Source organism: Osmerus mordax, chromosome 21 (genome assembly GCF_038355195.1).
Source record: "Osmerus mordax isolate fOsmMor3 chromosome 21, fOsmMor3.pri, whole genome shotgun sequence".
Lineage (NCBI taxonomy): Eukaryota > Metazoa > Chordata > Actinopteri > Osmeriformes > Osmeridae > Osmerus > Osmerus mordax.
The window spans coordinates 10,040,231-10,065,242 of NC_090070.1; the positions used below are offsets into that span (position 1 = coordinate 10,040,231).

At 46.3% G+C, this 25,012-nt stretch overlaps 1 protein-coding gene across 1 annotated transcript; it reads right to left on the minus strand.

Moving 5' to 3' along the window:
• Window positions 1-3,511: 3,511 nt before the first annotated feature.
• On the minus strand, window positions 3,512-24,906 carry cnnm2b (cyclin and CBS domain divalent metal cation transport mediator 2b). Its single transcript, XM_067259247.1, is given in 9 exon segments — window positions 3,512-3,658; window positions 3,660-3,812; window positions 4,200-4,378; window positions 6,252-6,314; window positions 6,862-6,955; window positions 7,925-8,094; window positions 9,369-9,506; window positions 10,111-10,254; window positions 23,421-24,906. Coding segments are annotated over 9 exon segments (2,568 nt in total). The 5' UTR covers window positions 24,904-24,906; the 3' UTR covers window positions 3,512-3,514.
• Window positions 24,907-25,012: the final 106 nt, after the last annotated feature.

Below are 25,012 nucleotides of genomic sequence, written 5' to 3' on the forward strand. Positions count from 1 at the left end.
ATGGTTATCACAAACCCAGGCATGGAATCAACTCTGAAAGTGAAGACGAGTTTCAATTGACATGTAACACCTGAGAATTTTGACAACTGAAAAAAAAAACAACCAACAAACAAAAACTAAATTATTAATCTTTCTGTTAATCATTCACTTTTTTATTGGACCACCAACAACCAACCGGAGAGTGTGTGGTAATGTCCTCATGTTGTGGGTGTGACATGGACAAGCATATAATATACAGTAGCAGCATCTGGAAACATGGAGGAGCGATACAAACAGTGATGGAGGGGAGAGCACATTTGAACAAGTCTGAAAAGGTCATTCACTCCTATGCTGTTATTGGTATGCATTATTTTTGTTTAAGGGGAAAGATTCTCCCAAACATCAGAGGATGGAAAGGGGGAAAGCACATCTCTTTCCGTTGTGTTGTTTTTCTAACTGAAGCCTATAAATGGATGGTGGACATTCACACAGTCCCTGCCATCCTTTTCAGTGTAAAGGAGTTTCTAGATTGACAATTGTTGGACTTATTTTGATACCCAAATTACTCCTCTTAAAACAGGTGTCAAAATAAGGATTACCGTGATCAGACATGCTTTTTTTCTGGCATAATGCTCTCCCTGATATACAGTAGTTATTAAAGTGAGGCGTTGTGAAGTAGGCCTACAAATAAACCGTCTTCTACAGCTTCATCGGCTATCTGGAATGATTGTCCCAGCAGAGCAGAATTCACCTGATGCATAGGAACACTTGCAAGTAAACAACAACAAAATAAAACAACTTCTGGTCTGGTCAGTATTATAACATATCTTACATATATAGTTACACATATTAATTCTGTTTATATCAAAAGGACACATCTGTGGAGTGGCTTGTGGGAAACTGGCCAGGCCTGTACGTTTACGTAATTTGTTTACATTCAGTAGCTCAGTTTTACTGATTCAGACATAGAGAAATGGCGCCCACTAGTGGTCAAAAGTTGGAATTTCTATTATAAGCATAAGGGAGTTAGTTGTCATGCTGAATCACAACTGTGAGGCAGATGTGCAACGATCTTATGGTAAAAGCTGCAGCGTGCATGTACGCAGGTCTAGGGTGAATTGGGTCAATATATATTTATATTAGAAGATAATATAAAAAAAATTGAAATAGACAAGGAAATAAAAAAAATGTAGGAAGCTATTTTAGATGTTGATTAATACAATATAGAAAACACCTTTCATCTACATGAAAAATTAAATTCATAGTTACTATCTTATTGATATATCTCTAATTGCAGTTAACGTAGGACTTTACATTTGAATTTACATCCATCAGGGTCTCAATACAGTGTTTCCCAAAGAAAGCAAGTGATAAGTCTGGAAATCAATAGAGAAAAACAAAAAAAAAACAAAAAAAAAAAGATTCCCTTGCAGATTTAAGTGAAAGAAACAATCAGTTTGTGGCTAAGATTTAAAAGAAAAGAATGTCTACTTTACAATAACGTACATCCATACAGTACATCAGTTGTACACATGAGCACTATTTCCGAAAATTCAAATTGACCAAATAACGGGTAGGATTTAAATCAGGGATTTTCTAGAGCAGAACTTCAACATGCCATTATAATGCAGAGCGAATGTCTTAATAAGTGTTTATTCAGTACCAAATACTACATGGATGTCACTCAGCTCAACATGAGCTAGAATCTGACTGTATCATGCACACGCACACACACACGCAAAGTTAGAAAGGGGAGCTCTCTTCATCACAGACAGAGTCATTCATGGACGTAGTTTGATGCCGCGGTTGCTTTCTGATAAAGTCGATGATACGTGTTAAATGAGGTCATTAATACTGTGCAATTATCAAGTTTGATTATACATAAGACTGGCAACAACAGGACACATCTTGGACATGCGCGAGTGCTGCCTCAGCACTACTCATACACCCCCCTAACCTCCTAAAACGACAGTTAAGAAACCGTAGGGCGATTCACGTGAACGATTACGTTTTAGTCTTCGACTAAATTCACAAAGGAGATATTCTGGTTATCGATGCTTTTAGTCAAAGAATGAACCTGCTCTGTCAGACAACCAGCTCTTATAAGACATGCATCCGTCTTATAACGAAACAGCTTCAAAGTTCAAGTGAGGTCAGAGGGTGTATGTTCATTATACTTCAAACATAAAAAAGGACTATTTATTTGCAAACTGACCAACGACCATTTTACCAGTGGACATTTTCAGCTCAGCAATTCTTCGAAATGAATATACAGACATACTTACAGTACATACATACAAATACAACTGTCAATTTAAAATACAGTGATTCTTTAATTCATAATCATCTCTTAAATAGAATGTGATTCATTGCACTTTGTTAAAATAATTAATCATGATTTTTTTGAAAGGCAATAGTGTGATTTTTAAAAAGGTGAAAAAGATACTGTTCCATAAGCCTGATTTAGGGTAATAGTAAAAAATCTGTAATATACATTTATGCAAAAGACCCTCACCTATTCATATACATACATGTTTGTGAAACTACACATACATATGTAGCAGGTCCTTGATATGACATATGTAGGACACACAAACATCTGTGTACATGCCCATGCGTGTTTGTATGCCACTAGATGTCATATCTATCTCCAAGCTCACATATATACATACAAATATAAAATAAATAAATACAAGAAACGTTCTTGGTTCGTGGGTTTCATGGTGCGTGTCAAAGCGGTATCCCCTTACAGTCTTTGACTAACCATTTTGTCTCCTCGCTCTGGTGCTTGCCTGAAGTCTTTTCTGTTGTTATTTAATCAGTCCCTGAAGATGGAAAGGTGTCTGAGCGTGTGTGTGCGAGTGGGGGTGTGAGTAAACACGAGCAAACGTGTATGTGGACGTGTGTGTGTGTGAGTGAATGTGTGTGACAGAGAGAGAGAGACTCGTAGGTAGTATAGACAGAGACGGAAAGAGATGGATTCCGAAATTGGATGTGTGTGTGCATGTGTGTGTTTATGTGTGTGTGTGTGTGTGTTTCTGGTATATCTGGAAAGGGGGGACCAAAGTCTTTGGCCTTGAGAGCGGACAGGTTGGGTGGGCATGCACACTGACAGTCATCCCATCTATCAAAGTCACAGGAGGTGATTGTCCAAACATCTCATCCACACTTACAGGAGGCGGGGGGTGTCTTAGGAGGGTTTGGGGCAGGGGGGGAGGGGGGGGTCGAGGTTAGGCGCCCCACAAAGTACTGCCCCTTCCCCCGCCAGCCCCCTTGGGCAGGCTCCCCCGGGCCAGGTAGGTGGGTGGGGGCCTTCTCCACCCCCTGTCCTCCCTTTCCCTTCATCCCCTCATCCCCTACTTCTCCTCCATCAATAGGGAAGGTTAGAAGCTCAAGTTCGGGGGGGGGGGGGGGACAGCATACAGACCCAGAGCAGAGGGTAGGGGTGGGTGTGTGTGTGTGTGTGGTGGGGGGGTCGGCCTCCCTCCTCTCCCCCCAGCCTCCCCCGCCCCTTGCGGAGGCGGGTGGGGGGGGGCTAGATGGGTCCCTCATTGTGGGCGCCGTGGCTGTGGTTGGCCTTGTTGTGGCCCACGCAGTTCTGCTGTTGGTTCAGCAGGTTGGACGTCTCCGTGGCCGCCGCGTTGCCCACGGCGACCGGCGGCACGGCGGCGGGGGGGGAGGGTGACGGCGGCGACGGCGACGGGGCTGGGGTCCACGGCGTCGTGCAGCTCGGTGAGCGTCAGCTCGATCTTGGTGTACTCGCTGTCCATCGACTGGGGCGTCTTGTCCATGCGGGACGCCACAAGGGCGTTCTGGTACTGCTGACGCGTCACCTGGCGGGGGGGGGGGGGGCGGCATGGGGGGGGTTGCGAGGGGCATGACACGAGACAGGTGAGAAACATGACTTTGTGTTATGAAGCTAGCCTATAGCGTTTGCGCGGATCATGCTAGATGGAGGGGGGGGGGGGGGGGTCGGCGCAGGGTCGACACTTGAGATAATGATGGTTGCGATGGCGTTTATTCGGCAGATTGCTGACCGAAGCCTGGCACATACAGGATGTTCCTGGGGTGTACAGTAAAACACCTGGTACAATTCCTGCTGAGGAACAGAATTATACCAAAGATGAGTATGTCATATTTTATGAGTGTGCATACATGTGTACATGTGTGTATGATGTCCCATGTCTGCCTGTGGCGTGTGTGTGTGTGTGTGTTTTCACCTTGATGAACTGCAGGTCGGACACAGCCCTGACCGAGTAGTCGGGGACGTAGATCTGCAGGAAGGCGTTCAGCTGGTTGTTGCTACTGCCCAGGGTGGGCGTGATGGCATCTATGCGATCACTCCTGTTCAGGGAGTCCGAGTGGTTCAGCCCAAACGGACGAGGGGGTGACTTGTTCTCTGTAACAGGTACACAGACCAGAGGGAGACCAGTGAGCCAGCGGGGAACACACCTGGAGTCTAGCGTTGGTTCGGTCCGAATGAGTGACAGGACTTGAGACAGCTCACTAGGCCTACACGTACTGTGACTGTGTGACTTCATTCTCAACAGCAGGAAGGGTTTACTGTGCCAGTAGAATTGAACAGATGTTTGCTGGAAATTCCATGTTGGATAACATATATCCCTATTCTGAAGCAACCTGCAGTGAACTATAGTGAAGCTCTACGTTGAGATGGCAGGCGGTCACCTCCCCCCTGAAGCTAACCCATCCCCCACCCAGTTTCTCTCTCTCTCCCTCCCTCTCTCTCTCTCTCTCTCTCTCTCTCCCTCCCTCCCTCTCTCTCTCTCTCTCTCTCTCTCTTCTCTCTCTCTCTCTCTCTCTCTCCTCTCTCTCTCTCTCTCTCTCTCCCTCTCTCTCTCTCTCTCTCTCTCTCTCTCCCTCTCTCTCTTTCTCTCTCTCTCTCTCTCTCTCTCTCTCTCTCTCTCTCTCTCTCTCTCTCTCTCTCTCTCTCTCTCTCTCTCCCTCTCTCTCTCTCTCTCTCTCTCTCTCTCTCTCTCTCTCTCTTTCACACACACACAAACACAAACACACAAAGGCAGAAAACGCCTCTCCGTTTTAATTAAAGCCAGCTTATGTTTTCCACTCCTTAAAGAAGCCGGGGGGGGGGGGGGGGGGGGGGGGGGGGGGAGAGGGGTGGGGGGCGACAACAAAGTGGAAAAGGGGGCCTGGCCTCAGGACCAGCGTGCTAATGCTAACGACTCTAATGCTGGAATGTATGTAATCCCGGGGCCTGGATGTGTGGGTGTGGGGCCGTGTAGGAGCGCAGCGGTGGGGCCAGAGACCTGCCGTGTCGACCCTGGGAGATTACCGCTCTCACTGGACGGGTGGAACACACGTATGTGGATCCGCGGCCGGGCGAACGTACGAACGCGCTAGAAACATGCACGGCCCGGCCGAATGCGTGCCTGTGTGCGCGTTTGCGCCGCAGATGCACACACGCCGGGTGTTCCCGAAAGGGTGTGTTTGTTTGTAGGCGTGTGTGCGCGAGTGTGTATGTAGGTGTGTGTGTTTGTGTTCCTAGCAGCGTGCGCGGCGTGCTCGTGGCGTGCGCGTGGCGAGGACGTCGGGGTTTGTGGAGGTGCACGCGGGGTGAAAGTGCATGTGCATGTTCGCCCGTTAAGTGCTTCCATGTGTATGTGTGTGTGTGTGTGTGTGTGGGCTGCAGTGGCACAGCAGGGGGCTCTAAGTCATGGTCTTGTTTATAGAGTCAGCGGGTTAATAGGCTAAGGGGGAGGAGCCAAACTCTGTCAGCCCGACCCTATCACTCTGAGGCCTCTGCAACACCATTCACCCACTTGACGGAGGACTCTAATTAACCCTGGAGGCACACACACACACACTCTCTCTTACACGCCACATAAGATCCAAAACAAACAAATCATGTCATGCTGGGTGTTCACACAACACAAAATGTCCAAGTGGCGCAAACAGTAAACTTCAAAGGAACCTACATGTGAGTGCAGTCAAGCAGGCCCATGCATGCAAACACACCCACGTGGATCTCCAACAAAGCTGGGAGCATGCTGGCTGTGCACGACACACACACACACACACACACACACACTAGTTTTCATTCTCGGAACGCGTGCAGTGGATGACTGATGCGGGACCCTCGAGGGAGCATTCCCCATGCGGCCGGCGATGAGTCTGAGGTTACGACGGGGTTAGGTGGAAAAGTGTCAACGGACGAGGCCAAGATGGCCGCTGAGTGGTATTAGATGAGGAAGAAGGGGAGGCGGAGGAGGAGGAGGAGGAGGAGGGGAACACCGTACCTGGAGATCCTGCCAGAGACTCGGCCCTGCTCACCACGAAGGTGCGGGACAAAGAGAGAGGGACTGGAGATGAGGAGGAGGGAGAGAGCAGGAGGGCGGAGGGAAGGAGGGAGGAAAGTAGGTAGGAAAGGAGTGCCAGGGGGAGGGGGGGAGGGGGTTGAGGGGTCGAGAAACAAAGGAAGGAGGGTAGACAAAGGGAGACAATCACGTCACAAGAAGGAAGACGGTGTTCTAAGGTTGAACCCCCCTTTTTTTGGGGGGGGGGGGGAGGGGGGAGGAGTGCAGTGACACTCTCTCACCAGCAGGTGTCTCACAAGTCCCAGATGATAAAGAGATTGAGAAAGAAGTGGATGATCCGCTCATCAAAATGCTATTTCCCGCCACATCAACAGGCGTTGGTTCAGATGCTCACTTTAGACTTGGCGGACCTGCTGCAACTTGCATCCAACTCCACATCTCAGTTACATCCTCTGGAAAATGCTATTTCCCTATATGCAAAAATCGATTGCCAGTTTGTTTGTCGTTTTAATGAAGTGCGTGTCCGACACAAGGACGTGGAGAAGAGTCCAAAGATGTCAGGATGTTTGGGATGAGGTTTGTGTCTGTTTACCTGGCGACGCGGTGAGAGCCATCATCCCATAGGAGGAGAACGCCCCCGCCTCGAACTTCATCCCCTCCTTCCCTGCCTCCACCTCCACCTTCCCCTGAGGAGGATGAGAGCGTTCATGAGATCAAACAGGAGCTTGTTTCACTTCTTCCTTTCAAACGTTTGGGGAGAATGTACACATGGCCAAATAGAAATGGGTCAAAGTGCATCGTTTCGTACAAGCTACAGCCGTGGCCAAAAGTATTGGGAGCGACATACATTTTGTGTTTGCAAAGCTTGCTGGGCCTTGGCATAAAATGACTGCTAACATACTTTCAGTAAGTCATATCATCAGCACAGGGGAACGAGTGAACTAGTTCTAGCCAGGTGAAATCACTCTATGCTTCTGATTGGATTTTAAGAGCACATTGACTGCTGTAAAAGAGGAGACTATTCGCATATATTGAAAATTTCCACCCCCAAAAAGCTTAAAAAAAATATGAAATGTGCCTTATTGTATTCCAGTATTCTATAGAAACATGTGAAAACATTTTCCTCAAATACTGAACCAGCAAAACACAACATTTGTCATTGCCAAAACTTATGGCCACGACTGTACATACAGTCAGTCTCAGATTATTTTATTTTTTTTCTCTGTGCTTCTTTTTCTCATTCATACTTTGGATGTCTGTGTATTTGCCTGGTTCTTGTCCACTCAGTATCAGTATTGTGTTCCAGACTGTGCGGACTCTGAAGATTAGCCCAAGTCATGGGCTAAAAGAGATCCGAAATAAACAAACAATCAAACAAACAGTTAGTGGAACATAATCCTGAGGCTGGCAGAGACCCATATTCTCCTCCACCCTCCTACAAGGTGGGGGGGGGGGGGCTCCACCACTGTTCTTGTGGATGCAATGGAGCATCTAGCATACACTCAAAGTCAGTGTGATGTATCATAAATCAAGCGAACCTCAATGATATTTCCACCCTTTCCACCCCTCCTCCCTAGCACCAAGGAAACGAGCGTTACAGTTACCGCCCCTAAAAACTACTTTTCCTCCCTGCCCTGTCACATCCCGTCGCCCACCTGCAGGATGAGTATAAAGTAGTCCACAGGCTTGTTCCTGTGGAAGAGGTAGTGCTCGGGCACCCGCTTGTTCTTCTCGTCGTACTTGAGCTCCTGGATGACGTTGGGGTGCCTCAGTAGTCTGAGCAGGATCTTCTCCGACATCTGCACCGGCCCGAAGGATTCCACCTCTGGAGGGAGGGAAGGAGGGAGGGAGGGAGGCAGGGAGGGAGGGAAGGAGGATATTATTTCTATATTTCTATATAGAGACAGGGAGGGACATTATAATGTAATGAGCCACTGTTTCGCCAATAACACAAAAGGGCCACATGACGATTCATTCCAATTCAGCAGTTGACCGCGTACCCTCCTACTATAATTCCTCTTGGTCTCATTGGTCGAGGCCAACCCCAACGGACAAATCAGGTGTCTGACACCGTCGGTGGTGACATGTGTCACTTATCCACTGGCTCCGCCACAACCTGAGCACCCTAATAGTCTTTGGAATCGATGCACAGCTAAGCAGTTAGGTCAAAGGTCTGCCCTAATCCAACTGCACTGGCTAATGATCTGGGGCCTGTTCAAGAGCGTGTGCATGTTGCATTACAGAACTTCTGATAGAGATGTGTTCTTGGTAGCCAGAAGTCATGTCAGTTCAACATGATGGTTTTTTGATCTGTTGAAAGCGTTTTATCTGGTTGAACGCACCCCATTGTGTTCGGAGAGATGAACCAAGTAGGGTGGATAGGGGCAGTGTGGACCCTGGTTGGATTCGTCTGTCAAGAGTAGCATCAGGTCTGCATGTGACGTTTTTCTATCAGCTCTGCAACATTATGCAACGTTTTGCTTCACTGAACACACCCCTGTTGCTACTGTGGCCGGATTCCACTGGTCCGTCTATGGAACTTTATTTCCCAGGCTAAGGGTGAGATTTTTCACATTTTACACTCAAGCTGGGGTATGTGGAACCAGACTTGTTTCTGTGAGAACACCGACGACAGGGTTCCTGAGAGTGATGTCACTGTGGAAATAGTGTCAACAAACAGTGTGGTGTTTGTAAAGCTGCGGCTAAGATCGCAACTTGTAACCCTGAGTTCATGACATGAAAGCAAATAGTCGGCCAAGTTTCTTAGACGCGCGCACGGCCTTTCAGACATCCCGTGTAGCGCTCCCGTGAGGCCTAGCACCTCCTCTCCTCTCATAGTGTGCGCACACACACACACACACACACGTGTGAGCCCACGCATACCTACACGCTTGCCGTAAAGACGCACACAAACACACATAAATTAGTGGCCTCACATTCACTTAGCAACACAGAAAACACACTTACGCATTCTATACACACACACACGGTTTTCCACACAAACACACACACATTTCTACGCAACACACACACACACGCTCCACAGTGAGGGACTGAGGACACACTGGGGGAAGTCAAGCAGCAACGCAGCCAACTTGCCTGTTGCTAGGAAACGCAGGGTAGCCAGCAGGAGCTGAGGTGATATTTTAACCTTCATTTCGTTGTCGGTGGGCTTGAAGGCTGAGAAATCCTGTTTCCTCTCACGATGGGTGATTTTCTTCTTGGTTTTGTTGTCAGCTGAGGGGGTAAATCGAAGCGGATGGGTGAGAGGGGGGCCGTAAAAACTTTTTAGGAAAACGAGTTTACTCAAGTTATTCTCCAGGGCTACGCTATGTCAGGCTACGTGCAGTAGGATTGTGGAGTGGTTTAAGGACCGCTAAACTTTAGTTACCCCAAGCTATGTATTTTTTTTTAAGATATAGTAGCTCCATCTCAAGAACAATCACTGCTGAAAACAGCGGGGGTCAACATTGTTGGCTTAACACATTCCTGGCATTACTCAGGGCACTATATTTTCTGTCAGAAACAGAAAAAACAACTGGAAATCAACAGTCACACTTTACACTGTGTTGAGTTGCGCTCGTGTTTAACAAAGTATGGCAACAACACAGTACCATATACGGTATGACAGTTAATGAACTATGTGACCGTGAAGTAGAAAGTGACTTGGAGTATGAGAAGCTGGGTGAGAGACCGTTCCAACAGTCAACGGTGGAACAGCAAAAACAAGCGACATGAACGAACAGTCAGGTGAAGCCACATCAGTTCTGCTCCCACGCTACAGTAAAGCCTCCAACACGACCGTAAGGCGGGTAAATTGTCAGCTTGTCCGGGCACCTACTGTACAAGTCTGTCTCGTCCAGGATCTCCGACTTGATGATCTCCTCGATGACGTCCTCCAGGGTGACGATGCCCAGCACCTCGTAGAATGGGTCGCCCTCCCCCTCGTTGTTTACACGCTGAACTATGGCCAGGTGGGATTTACCTGGGGGAGCACGCGCACAGACACACACACACACATATACCCCCCCCCACACACACACACATACCCACACACACAGGTGTTTAGTCAATGTATGTGATATACAGTACAGCTGTATTCCTGTCAGATGACAGTAAAAATCATATCAGTAGTACATATTCTGATCTTTCAAGTTACAGAAAGATTTCCAAGTCTGGTTTCAACAACATCTCTTACTATCCTATACAGTGTAAAAAAAATGACTCTCAACGTGACAAGGCAAGTCACGTTGCGTGATATCGTACTGATTCTCAGAACCTAAGGGGGAACGCATGTACTTGATTCACAGACACGCCAGAACCCTAACCCTGATAACACGATCCAACACTGGCACTGCTTTCCGAAGGATGACCAGGACACCGTCCGCATCCCTTTCCGAGAACACGGGCGGAGACCACATCTGCTTTCCCAGGACCCTCCTGTGTGCCGCCCCCCCCCCCCCCCCACACACACACACACACACTCTCTCCTTCTTTCCGCCGTGCAGAATACTGTCAAGCAAAACGCTAAACAAATTCTTTGCCTTTTTCTCAGCTTGTGATCATTTAAAAGGAATTTTCCAGAGGCCCCGGGCTAATATTAGCCGCCGCGAAATGAAGTTTCCATTCGGTGCCGGGCGATGTTCTCCCTGGCCTCCGATCAGCTCTCCTGCTGCCCTGTGATCAGATCGGGCCCTGTCGTTTACATGCAGATGGGATACGGGGTAAACACTGAAGAAAACCTGTGTGTGTGTGTGAGAGTTTGTGTGTGTGTGTGTTAGTCATTGAGTGTGTATAGGAGCAATGTGTGTGTGTATCTGTGTGTTACAGCTCGAGCCGAGAGAGTGTGAGTGAGAGTGACAGTGTGTGTGTGTGTGTGTGTGCGTGTGTGCATGTGTGTGTGTGCTTTCGTGTTGACACTTGACAGCCTGGTGTTGACAAAGTGATGTAAAAATAACAAGAAAGTTGAGACATTAACAGAAAATCTATTTCGATCCCAATCTAAAAACAGCCATCCTAACAAAGGATGCTGCAAATTCATATCAGGTACAGAATGTCCTAATGAAAGTGTGGCAGCTCAATCTCATTGCGGGATGACTTTAGTAGGTTACCTAATCACCAGGGGGCTACAGACTAGAATGAAAGCACAAGTCAATTGAATCCCACTGGGTTAAAGCAATCACGTCCAGTCTTCGAGCAATTACTCGGAAGTGCCTAAGCCACAGCTGAAAGACTAGCAGACGAACGTCCACAGCACGTATCATTGCCATGCCAACAGGGCAGGGCATTTTGTGATGTGCATAGCATGAGCTTTCTCTGGCGGATCCTTCTGGATCCAGGACCGGAGGAATGTGTGTCAGCCTGACGTCTCTTTCCTCACACAATGCTAAGCTCTCACCTGTGAAGACGTACACACACACACACACACACACACACACACACACACAGTTGGAGAAACAGCTTAATTTATGTGTTCATTTGTTCATAAGAACCTGCAACCTTTTCATGTGCTGTCAAATGCTTTAACACAGAGCTATCCCCATCCCATTTACATCTATAGAATCGTTTGGCCCACCTCATGCTCTGTCATGAGTCAATGACTTGGGTGTTTTTTTTATTGACCTTACCCAGAGCAGAGGAACCAATGGACCAACCTCAAACTTGACACTGGTTTAGAATACTTGATAACTACAACTGATTCCATGAACATTCAGAAAAGGGGAAAAGCAGGGAAAGCGAAAAGACATCGCTAACAAGGACGAATGAAAAACGACAATGAATGATTTGTAGTTTCTGGAAATCACGAGAACATACTCTTAACTTCTGATCTGATGTTTCTCCAAGGCTTTCTCCCAGGAGTGTAACTGAATTGGATGGATGTCAGAGGAGAAAGGAAGTCAATTACACTGTAAGCATCCCACAAGGAGGCTTTGAAACACGTTCCATGAAAGTTTTTGAATGTTTTTCCAATGCACAAAATGTTTCTGGTGCCCCTTTTAGGAAAGGGGTTCACTTTTTGTCCGATAGATTCCTGTCTATACCCAATTTGTAGAAACTGTTTTGTGATTCTCAGGGTAATGTGATAACTTAATTGTTTACTGTAGGCTGGATTCCCCTCTCTCTCTCTCTTTCTCTCTCTCTCTCTCTCTCTCTCTCTCTCTCTCTCTCTCTCTCTCTCTCTCTCTCTCTCTCTCTCTCTGTCTGTCTCTCACAAAGACACACACACACACATAGCCTCCCCATTCACACAGTAGTTCAGCTCTCAGAATCACTTTGTCTCACTGTCCCACAAGATGACTGCATACTTTCCACTTTCCCACCAAAAATAAAACAGCTCCTGGAGCGAGAGGCCAGGAAAGAAGAAGGCGTCTAACGTCTTCCAGAAATACGCCGAAGACAAACACACGCATTTTATTCATAGCTGCCTGGCTGCTAAAATTACTGTTCCACTCTGTGTCAGAGGGCAGGCGGGTAGAAGAGGGAGCGCTGACCTCCTGACCCCAGGGAGAGCGGAGATTGGCCGAGGGGCCTCGAACAGAGTGTGTCCTTCGCGAGGACTACTGTCTCGGACTCTATACGACTACGGCTACATCTGGGACTCCCGGCTGTTTGACTAGTGAACTAGCCGACATGCTTCCAGGGTCCGACTGGGGAGCGCTCGACACAGGGGACCACTTAAGCAATAGAGTAAGAGACCCAAGCAGCCCACTTCTGGGACGAACATCAAAAGATTGGTGATATGCGAGTGCACCACATGGACAGTCACACACAGACACGCACGCACACGGTCAGTTGCTGCCAGAAGTATCAATCCTCATTGGTCAGATTAGAGAGACGGGGACACGCACACACTCACAAGCACACTTCACACTCTCTGCAGACATTTTGGATGGCAGTTAGGTTTTTACTAGATGGCTATGTAATAGTATTAAATGATTACTTCTCAACCAGTGTTACTGTGAAGAGTGTTGTCATCTATACAGTATCTGTTGTAAGACCTGGTCAAATGTCAATCTGCATACCAACTTGACATCCAGAGGTTAGAAGTTTCCATGGTCCAGTACATTTGTGACAACGTAGCTTTTACATGTTTATTATACAATATACTGAGAAAGCACACCTTGCTAGATTGATCAGTGGACTCTAAGGTCTTGCATCACAATTAACCCTAACCCATCCAGGGCATACACCAGCCAACCTGGCAAACATACAACCATTCAACTGACTAAGCAGCTAACCATACAATCAACAATCAACCTCCATCACACCAAACACCCAACCTCCGTCATACCAAACACCCAACCATCCAACCCTCCATCACACCAAACACCCAACCTCCATCACACCAAACACCCAACCATCCAACCCTCCATCACACCAAACACCCAACCTCCATCACACCAAACACCCAACCATCCAACCCTCCGTCACACCAAACACCCAACCTCCATCATACCAAACATCCAACAATCCAACCCTCCATCATACCAAACACCCAACAATCCAACCTCCATCACACCAAACACCCAACCTCCGTCATACCAAACACCCAACCACCATCATACCAAACATCCAACCATCCAACCCTCCATCATACCAAACACCCAACCCTCCATCACAGCAACCATCCAACCATTTCTCACACCAACCATCCATCACAGCAAACATCCAACCGTCCATGTCTCCAGGCCTCGAGGCCTGAGAACGTCAGCGGCCCTTCAGAGACCCACACAGTCTTTTCCACCATTCCCAGCTTATTTATGGAATGTAGCTTTGTCATATTTTTCCATAACCTAAGTCCTACTATAAATACACACATAAGACTTGGAGGGGGTGGTGGGAGGTGGAGGAGGGGGAGGTTGGGGTGGGGGTTAGTATCTGTCGCGGACACTCATCATGTACAGGCTACGTCCACATACACACACATCCCCTTTTCTCTCTTTTTCCAAATATTTGAGCTTTGACAAATATAGTGTAATCTCAGGGCAATGGGAACCCATTGGATAACGTCTTATTTTAAATCTGTCTCATGAAAAAAAAAACACAAAAGTTTCCAGCTAAGCCATTTTGACCCATTTTTCCATTGAAATGGACACTCACGTTCCTCTGTAGTCACTTCAAATCCACTATTTTTAGCATCTTGTTTTGCTCATGTTTAGGCTGCTAGACTCCAGTGTCCTATAATAAGACGTAATGGATTGTGCAGTTTAAGATGTTATCACAACACATTTGAAACACTGTCAAGGGAATGAGACCAAAAAAGAAAGCAGTAAAGTGACTACCAGTACTTCTTAGGGCGTTCATAAGAAGGTGCGTCACTGGATTTGGGCTTCAAGATTCAGCAACAGACTTTATCATACCAGTGGACACAGGAAACACGCCACAATAAAACATTTTAAGTGGTACATGTCAAGTTAAAGTCTTTAAACAGATCTGATCACCTTCAATCTCAAACCGATGGGATTAGGAACCCTCAATCAACAAACACGTTGACCCTATCATCTCCCAAGTGTACTTCTCTATCTCTGTATCACAATCTATCCAGTTGATTCATTCACATACAGTAAGCCTGTGTCTCCAACCCAAAAGATATCCTGACCTCATCAGTTTGGGGAAATAGGCTGATTCACCACTGAACTACTGCTTGACAGCTGAACCCACCAAGCAGGGGGGAAGGGGATCTCCTGTGTAAGTGGCTTTACATTTACATTTAGTCATTTAGCAGACGCTCTTATCCAGAGAGACTTACAGTAAGTACAGGGACATTCTCCCCGAGGCAAGTAGGGTGAAGTGCCGGGGAATCGCTCAGCCACCTGACTCTATTTATGAGGTTTCCTCAAGGTTTTAGTCCAGCCAGCGAGCTTTTCTGCCTCTCCACAAACCCCTTGCAGATTTCGCCCGTGTCAATACTAACTACGGGAACCCCCCCCCCACAGATGCTTGCAAAACAGAGCCCTGCACAAATCACTTATCGATTGACGGATTGATGGATGGAAAAATGGTTCGATCTGGATGAGATGGTGGGAACGCCCGATTGGCCATGGTGCCTCTGACTCTCCTAGGCCTCTTACTTTGCTTTGGCCGCTGTTTACCCAACAACACTCTGGCACTGAGCATGATATGGATTAATAGTGCTGGCTAACCCAGGGAGGTTAACACAGCTGACCCACCTCCCACCAATAAGAGGCCTTGGTCGCAAGATCTCTCTGCTGCTATTGGGCCACGGTGTTCCAACTCCCGACACACACGCGCGCAATGCACACACGCATAAACGTACACACACACACACAATACGCGCCACACTCACACGCACTGGAATGACATAGTCGTTCATTCAAAGAGTCTGTGGCCGTGGCTGGCTGCATTTGTTGTTTAAGAGTCCCCAGTCAGGAGATTCCTGTGGCTCTTAGTCACAGACTGAAAAACCACAAAGAGGAACTGGTGAAGGGAGGAGAATGGAAATGAATGGGCAGATAGTCAGGTGACGGCTGCTTTTAAAGTCATCTTTGAATCGCTAAGCACTATGCCCATCGATAAATAATTTAAGCAACGGTATAACAGCGCTACAGCATTTGACTTGCCTTGCGACACTCTAAAGGGATTTGTTTCAAGCGGTCTTGTTCATTGATATTCCCTTCATATTTCAGCCTGTTCTGCATGGTCAACGCAGCTGAATCAATAGTTGTCTTAAACTTCCTGTTTGGATGAAGCTTTGTCAGACACCAACGACACTCTGTTCAGTCAGAATACAGATTCTTGAATGGCCGTTCGTTACTCTCACAAACAAATTACTACTGCAGGGTCAAAATGATGGAAGTCAAATATTTCAATGACGTGTAAGCTCACACTAGTAACCAACTATATCAGGAATCGGCTGTACACTTTGGTGTAATGCATCAAATAGTTCAGCTACTCTTTGGCGATGATACGAAGAGCAATACAAACCGGAAAACATTTGCATTCTTGGCTCTCTGTGTTTTACAGCTTTACAACTAATAATTAATACCTCAATAAAAACAATTAGCCCTGAGTGAAATCCCTAAAGCTAGAGTAACAGCTAAGCACTAATAAAAAAAACTCCTGCGCTAAGCTGGGGGAATGTGACTGTTTTGGAGCATATAACTTAAGCAGAACATCTCACATAGTGCTAAAGCAAACATGGACATTGCAAAACACTGAAATGTCTCAATTTCAGACATAAATATTCACGAGATAGACTACTCAAACATTCTGCCAATTGTTAGGTATCTGTGAGATACAGTAGTTGGCTAGATTGCCATCCTGCCTTCGAAAGAAGCTAAGGTCAATACTCTGCCTGACACTGTTCAAATCTCTCGACTGATTTTTAAGCAGTGGTGGAGGTGTTTTTTGGCCCTTCTGGGTCCCCGTCCTTGTTTTAGGGGGTGGTGTTTTTTTTCCTTCTTCTTCTCTAAATGGAGGGACAGACAGTGTGCCTGGTGTTATCAATGAAGCCAGCCTCCCTGGCTCTCTCTCTCTCCCAAAACCGAAGCTTGGATGGCGTCCACGGCAGGGCTTTAGGCCTGGAAGGTTTGTGTCCCTTGTAATTTACAACAGCCAGGGAAATGGGCAAGAGGACAATATGGAGTGAGAGAGAGAGAGGCGGAGGAAAGGGTGGTGGGGGGTGGGGGGGTGGGGGGTAGCTGAAATCCCAAGAGCAAGTGGCTCGTCGCTTCTTCTGAGTGTGTTGGACGGAGCCTGGGGGACTGGCTGGGAGTCGCTTAGATCGGCTGGGAATCCAGCAGGTCCAACACCACTATGGACCTACTGTATATATTTGTGTGTTTGTGTTTGTGTGTGAGGGAGAGTGAGTGAGTGACCGCCACTGAGTGAGTGGGGATTATGTTACGGTGAGCGAGAGACAGTGAAAGCGAGCGAGAGAGAGAGTGAAAGAGTCTTTGACACACTACTGAAAGTTGAAAAGAGCAACATTTTGGCAGATTGAGGTCGTTCGTTCAAAAACATCAAAACGAACAGCCACAGAGGTTAAATGATAGGGTCAATGAACATGCTTGTTATGCCTGTCTGCATCAGATGTCTATGTTTCTGAATTGCACCACCAAGACAAAGATAATGATGATAACCATCATTATCGTCATCATCATCATAGTTATAGTAATTATCGCCATTTCCGTCATCTCATAACTATGACGTAAGGCACCTAAAGAGGCATAGCCTAAAACGATAATGATAATATCTCAAAGACATAACCGCAAGCAAAACAAACACAAGTCGGCCTCTCTCTGTCATCTGCCAAGACTAAAACGAAAAGCTAGGTTACAGAAGAACCATGGTAGGTCATCCCAGTACAACGTAGAAAGTCAAGCTGGACCCTGTAATTGGACTCGATCAAACTCATCAAACGAGGACATTCTCATCCGTTCGATAGAGAAGGGGCTGTGGAGACAGTGCTTCCTTTTTTACTTCCACACAGAGGTATTCTCCAATTTCAACAGTCTCGGTCAAAATCAATAAAAGTCCTATCCAATCCGAAACTTGGCAGAAAGAGAAGTTGAACTGGTTTATTAGTGAAAACAGAGTCACAGGAGACTAAACACTCTGTTTGGCACACGGAGTGAAGAGAACAAGGTTAAAGACAGACACATGTCTGCTGATGTTTACAAAGTAGCGCTATTAAGCAAACTGTCCACTGTGACCAAGTATCGCTTGCTCATTGAGTATTAGTTCACTCATTAAGTATCTATTATTTTGGCTCAGTCGCAAACAAAGCGAAGCTCGCCTGAGGATGCTTGCTTACATCTTACACTTGGAGTGACAGCTTCTTGGTCATTCCTGAGTTCCTAAGGATTTCGTCAGACTTTAACTGGAATTCAGAACCCGTAAGTACTTATTGGATAGACTTATTAAAAGGATGTGAACCACAGCATCTGCATCCTATTATGGACTGACCATCGGACTCATGTTTCTCATGACATCAGCAGGACAATGACACTGTAGGACTGGCAGTAGACAGACTGGGACTGTAAAATACGATCCGAATTCTTGCCAGGAACTTTCGGGCCTGCAACAACATTGTGTACATTTAGACCAGACTTCATTCATAAGAGAGAGCGTTCACAGAGTACAGTTTAAAGTTGTGAATGGACACTAGTTTGACTGCATCTAAGATAAGCCTTCAGTTGTCCGCCAAAGCTTCATTCATTGGCCGGCTTCAAAGTATCTCTGCAATTTGTCCTTGAAGATGTGTGCGACCTGTAAATTCTCCTCCTCACTCGACACGAACAGTGTGAGATTCATTCATTCAAGACCCCCACTGAAGTGACTCAAGAGGCCATCGTACAAGGTTCTTGGCACCCAGTAATGAGAAGACCATTTATACAGCATTACACAAAACAGATCGAGAGCTCTTCTCTTTAAGGGTTGGACAAGGGAACGGCAAGAGAAACTTGGTTGGAAGATACTGTTTTGACTCCTACCACTACATAAAAGTAAAAAGTGACAAACTCAAAAAAGAAATTGATCTTTTATTTGGATAGTCCAACTGTCGACCGCCAGCTTTGCAATAGATGCTCAACTAACTGTCAACATAATATGTTTAATTAATAGCTAATTCAAAATATGTACTAACCTTCAGTTGTGGATGATCAGGAACGTTGTTGTTCATTTGTTTAGTTAATAGTTCCTTCATATTTTGAGCATATACTGAAAATGTCCAGGGGAGAATGCAAAAGTTTGATCAAGATATCCTTCTTGCTCCTCTTTCCTTGCTTTGTATCATGCGCTACAGTAACATTATTGTCTCAGTTACACGAGTACACAAGGAAAGCAGCAAACACATTACTGGAGCCATTATTTCAGCCTTCCTCTAGCTAAACACAGACCTGCCAAGTAGGGCACATTTGGAGGATCAAGCCTCCTCAAAACATTGCCAATTTTTAGTAGTTGACAGCGATTACCAATTGTTTGCATGAGTGATACCATAAGACTGCCAGTTGTAATACCATGTTGCATAATGGCATATTAAAGAACTTTTTCAAAGTGTCTTCATAAGTACATTCGGGAGACATTGTGTCTATGACATATACGGGTTACTTACAAAAAGCACTAACCTTTACATTCACACCTTTGAGTGAATGTCAGTATGAGACATGGGAACGGGAAACGTATAGGAAGGTTGTAATGCCAGATCAGACAGGCTTTGCCAAGCGTATTCAGGGCTAGATTCAAACACCTCGATTGTGGTACTAATCAGGTTTTAAGTCCCTCTCCATGTTGTACCAGAATTTGAAGAATGTAGGCCATTGGAAAAGCCTGGCTTTTAACACTAGGGACATGGGAATACTGATCAGAGTTTCACCTTGGGACACTTGAAAATGATCACCTTAAAAATAAGAATGAACTCTGACCCCTCCAATCAAAAGTCATAGCCTTCCACAAAAAAAAGGGTTCAAAAGTCACTTTTCACTATTTTTTCAGATTTAAGGCTCTTGATCTACACACCAGGTTGACATGAGTCCCCGGTACTTTACATAGTATGTAAAGTAATCAGGTACGTAAAGTAATCGGGTATGTAAAGTAATCAGGTATGTAAAGTGATCAGAGAGTGATCAGTGCAGATAACCAGATAACCCCAGGAGGAGAGACCAGACTGTGTTCAAAGGGGTATCCCTCACTGGGTCCCGTTCCTGTTCTTGCCAACATGACGCCACTTAATCCCACGTCTTATTTCGGCTGTGTTACCAGTGTTACCAGGCAAACGCTCAAACAAGCTTTCCTCGACATCGAGAAAGTCAAAGACGGACACGTCAACGAATGATCGGGACCTCGAAAGGGGACGACAACCGTCGTGGTGAATCACTGCAGCGCTGGAAATGGTTTCAGTGTAATACGGTGGCTGGGAAGGAAAAGAGGAGCGGAGAACGAGTTTCACTTTAAGACAGAGGGACAGAGGAAGGACGCTGTTGAGGCAATTGAGTCTGAATTAAGCATAGATTGGCCTATATTGCAGAAGGGGGAACTAGTTCAAGACGTGCTAGGACTCATGTGGGCTTCGCTACACTGGAGACCTCCTTCTCAAGCACCAGCAAGTGAACACTGATGCAATACTACTCTGGTAACTTACAGAGCAAAAACCAAGTTGATATATTGGCAATGCTGTGTGCCATTACAGATACAAATGAGAGGTTAGAAGGTGCGAAAACAAGCATGGGTCACAAGGGGTGGCTTTTGGGGAATGATGTCTTGTATTATGTGTTGGCATAAAGTCCTGTAACTCACTGTGTAAATTACTGATAAGAGAGTTGGCACTGGGCCAATGGACAACCAGGTCACTGAGTTCAGGAATAAGGTAAGTATGTGTGTGTCCTACACTAGTCATGTACATCCGCTGGGTAAAATTACAGTCTTCCTTGTGCTAAACAAACACCCTGTTTCCTCTAGGCCAAGCATACCTGGTCATATGCAACTACATCGTTATTTTTGTTTAATTCAGCCCCCTAATGATAACAGTCAATCACAAAATATTGACTTCACAAACTGGTGCTCAAACTGGGGGTCAATGTTGATTTGAGAAATGTTTAACATAGTTCGACAAAAAAATAAAGGACGTGCCTTGTTCTGTGGGACTATACCTCTTGTATTTCTGCTGAAAGGCGCATGCAAACCCATTCATTGACTGTTAGACAAAATGTTTCTAACCACAGACGGAGAGTTGTTTACGGGGGTTCCGAAGTCTGCCGAAACTTTCTGTGTATGTTTAATCTGTCTTGATTGAAAGGTTGTACAGTGGCAGTGACCCCTAGGGCTTAGACCAGAATGTGTACTATATGGAAAGCACCCCCACCCCCACCCCCTCCACCACCAACAGTGCTTTCTCTTACTAAGTTTATTTATTTTGTGCTCCTTCTCAATATTCTTCTCTTCAGATTAATTCAGCGCCAGGAGAGACTGAAAGCATCTTTCGCAAACACAAACAGAGCACAAGGACAAAGGATTTCTCTCACAAACGGCAATATCAAAAGCGAAACAAATCAGGCTTTCTAGGTGCTCCATTAAACTCCCTTCCATGCCGGATTTCATTATTTATTTCGAACCTCCCTCCCCACCCTCACGGCCAGAACTTCAGACGACTATGCTTACGCTGCTCCGCAAGTGGCAGTCAAATTAATTAACAATGACTTAACAATACAAAGCACTTTGAACCGAGTGTGTGCCGTGACTCCAGCCGGATTGACGCAGAACTTTGACCCCACGATATCCTTCACATGCAAAGACTCACTCAGTTAAGTCACTACTGTCAAGCCGGGCGGGACAGATAGTCAGGGGTCACGGTCACAATGTTCCGTGATGACAGGATGGTGAAAGCACCGGCCATGGGTTAGCAGTGGGCTGTAACACCTTATCAAAGCATCTCCAGAACATTCTCAAGCGGCCAGCTACCCTTGGTTTCCCCAACTGATGTGCAGATGTTTTGCTCTACACACTTTAACCACGGATGCTGGACAATTTTGTGGAGGATTTACCGAGGGAATGTGATGGAGAATAAACCACTCAATATGAACATGTCAAGGAGTAAGCAATATTACGTAATACAGTTTCATGGTTTAGCCTTTTGAAGCATTTTCCAGTAATGTGACTTAGTGTGTGAAGGTTGTTGTTATCTCTTGTGTTTCCCAGTAATCCTCTTAAACTGAACAAACAAATGTTCTCATGAATATGCAATGCCAAAATGACAATCATTTACTGGATGGAAAGGGCTGTATAACTTCAGAAGATCTTTTCTTTTGAAAGACTTAGGCCTATAGTTACTGCTATAGTTATAAAAGTTTACGCGCAAAATCATCAAATGGAGTTTTATGTCTTGTCATGGTTGCCTGACTCATGGACAAGTAGCTTCTTCGCAGAACTGTACTGTGTGAAATACAGAGAAAACAGACAATCGCAAGTAAAAACTTTTATAAAAGGTTTATGTGTAACAATATTCTCAGTGCTGATGTTGATTACGATAGCATTGGCCAATTTACAGAATTAAGTTTCGCTTTCATGCTCTGAATCGCCATGCTTGTATCATCAACATCATCTATCAGTCTGTGTGTGTGTGTGTGTGTGTGTGTGTGTGTGTGTGTGTGTATGTGTGTGTGTGTGTGTGCATGCAGGTGTGTGTAAGTGTGTGTCTTTGTGTCAGATCTGCATGCATACACCTCCTCCCCCCAACCCTACCCCCCCCCCCCCCACACACACACACACACACGCGCGCACACACACACACTGAGGGGGCTTGAGGGTGTTAGGGGCAGTTATTCATTATCCACACGACTGCATTCCAAGGGGCTGGACAAAAGGAGTTATCGCCACCATCACTTACAGGCAAGCACAAGGGGGAGGGATTTAAGCAGGTTCTCAAACAAGATGCCCTCACCTGATAACACTAGCACTGGCGGAGCACCATTCCCACATGGCCTAATACATATACAAATCACAGGGAGAAAGAAAGAGAGAGTAAAGGAGGGAGGGCAGGGATGGGGGCTGACTAAGAGAGAGAGAGAGAGAGATATATAAATAGTGTCTGGGTGTTTGAGTATGTGTGAGCGAGTATAGAGGGAGAGAGGGAGGCAGTAATGGAGACGGAGAGGAGAGAGGGTGAAGGGGGGAGAGAGAGGGGAGACCGTGTGAACATGAGCACGCAATGGAAGTGATGGAGAGTGATAACAGCCCGTTCCCGCGAGCCCTCCTCCTTCTCTTTACAGGAAACGCCACAACAGGTGCACCTCCATGTTGATGTTGGTGGAGTCAGAGAAGTAGTGGACTACTGAAGCGAAGAATGCAAGAATACACACTTCTCCCGCCCCCCTACCCCCCTTTGGGTACCTGTAATTCCTGAAAATGTAGTTTTTAAGATGTTTGTCCCCAACTACTCTCCCCCACACACGCAAACAAACAAAAAAATATTTGTGTCAGAGTAGCCCACATGCACCATGAATTTGTGCTGAACACAACTGAACGAACACTTGTTCTTTCATTCATTCATTCATTCATTACTTTCATTCATTCATTTAAACCTTCTGGTAAACAAACGACTGTCCATTAGGGGTGTCCCTTCCTACATTGAATGAATACCAGTAATCACCTGCAACTGAATAACCATCACTTGTCAGCAATGGAAATGTGCCTCACCTTTCTTGAATTCCTCCAGCATCGCGTCCAACTTAGTGTCATTAAACACAAAATGTAACGGATGACTGTAAAACTTAGTTATTGTTTTCAGCGGGGTACAATCATCAGGGTCAACGAAAGCCAGGTCCTTGACGAACAAAAGATCCGCTATGTTCGACCTCTCGCCCTCGAAAACAGGTATGCGCGTGTAGCCGCTCTCCATAATTTCGGACATAGTGTTGAAGTCGAGGATGGCGTCACCTGGAATCATAAAACAATCCCTTAGCGGCGTCATCACGTCCTCCACGGTTTTAGTCCTGAGCTCCAGCGCGCCCTGAATGATGTTCAGCTCCTCTTTGACCAAATCATTGTACGGGTCCGTGACCCGGAGCATCTCCAGGAGCTTCTCCCGGTTGTACACAGTCCCTATCTCCTGGCCCAACAAATAATCTAAAAGTTTGCTCACCGGATAGGAAGCTGGGAAGGTGAGTAGCATAAAGAACTTGGTCAGGAATATTGTATTGGCGCCAACCGCGAGGCCATGCCTGGAGCAAATGGCTTGGGGCACGATTTCTCCGAAGATTACTATTCCAATCGTGGACATCACCACTGCAATCAATCCGGAACCCGCAATATCATCCAACAGGATAGTGAGCGTTGTATTCACTAAGACGTTGCCTAGGAGAAGGGAGCAAAGCAAGTAATTCCCTTGGCTCCGGACTGGCTCTATCTTTTTGGCGTAATTCTTCTCCTTCTCTGTGCCACAATTCTGAACTATTTGGAGCTCCATTGGGTCCAGTGCCATCAGCCCCAAGTTTAACCCACTGAACATACCCGACAGGCAGAGTAACATGGAGATGAAAATTACTTGGAGCCAGAAAGGTAAGAGAAACTTCTTCTCTTCGACCACTACCACCTTTGTGTCATCTCCATCGTGATATATCCAGGTGTTCTCCGTCCATGGATCATGCAGCCCGGCCACGGCAGGTGTCGAGGCCGCGATGCATAGATAATACGCTTTACTCCTCTCCGTCTTTCGCAGTGGTTTGACGTCTATCTCAATTATTCCAGACGTTTTGCGACTGAGGATGATACCAGGCCTGATGATTATATCCGAAGTCCTGATTCCGCAAGGGTGCAAGCCCGATGTCTCCTCCTGGCTCTGGTTGTCCCCAGACGTGCTGTCTATGCTCCCAATCACTCGGGTTCGCTCGTGTTCCGTAAAAGCAATTTTGGACCAGGTCTCGTTGTTAAGGTTTTGGCCATAGACCCTCAATTTCACTGGAGATCGTTCACTCACCTGCAGGTAGCCACCAGTCATGTAGGAAATGTCGTCCGTGTCTTCTAGTCGGAGCCCGATGATAATCATGTCCTCGGACCCTTCCTTGCCACTTGTCGGGGTAACCAAGCAGGCGCTGACAGTTAAGAAAATCATCGTCAGAGCTCGAACCCGGCTAAGTGACGCCATTTTTGCAGTGGGTTCTGGGGCTGACGGTTCTGCCATGTTGATAATGGGCAACCTCTTGAATGAAAAGGGCTTTTAAAAATCAGAGCCAATTGGAGTCCGCCTTCATCTCCGCCGAGGGTTGCCGTGACTTCTGCATCGGGACCTG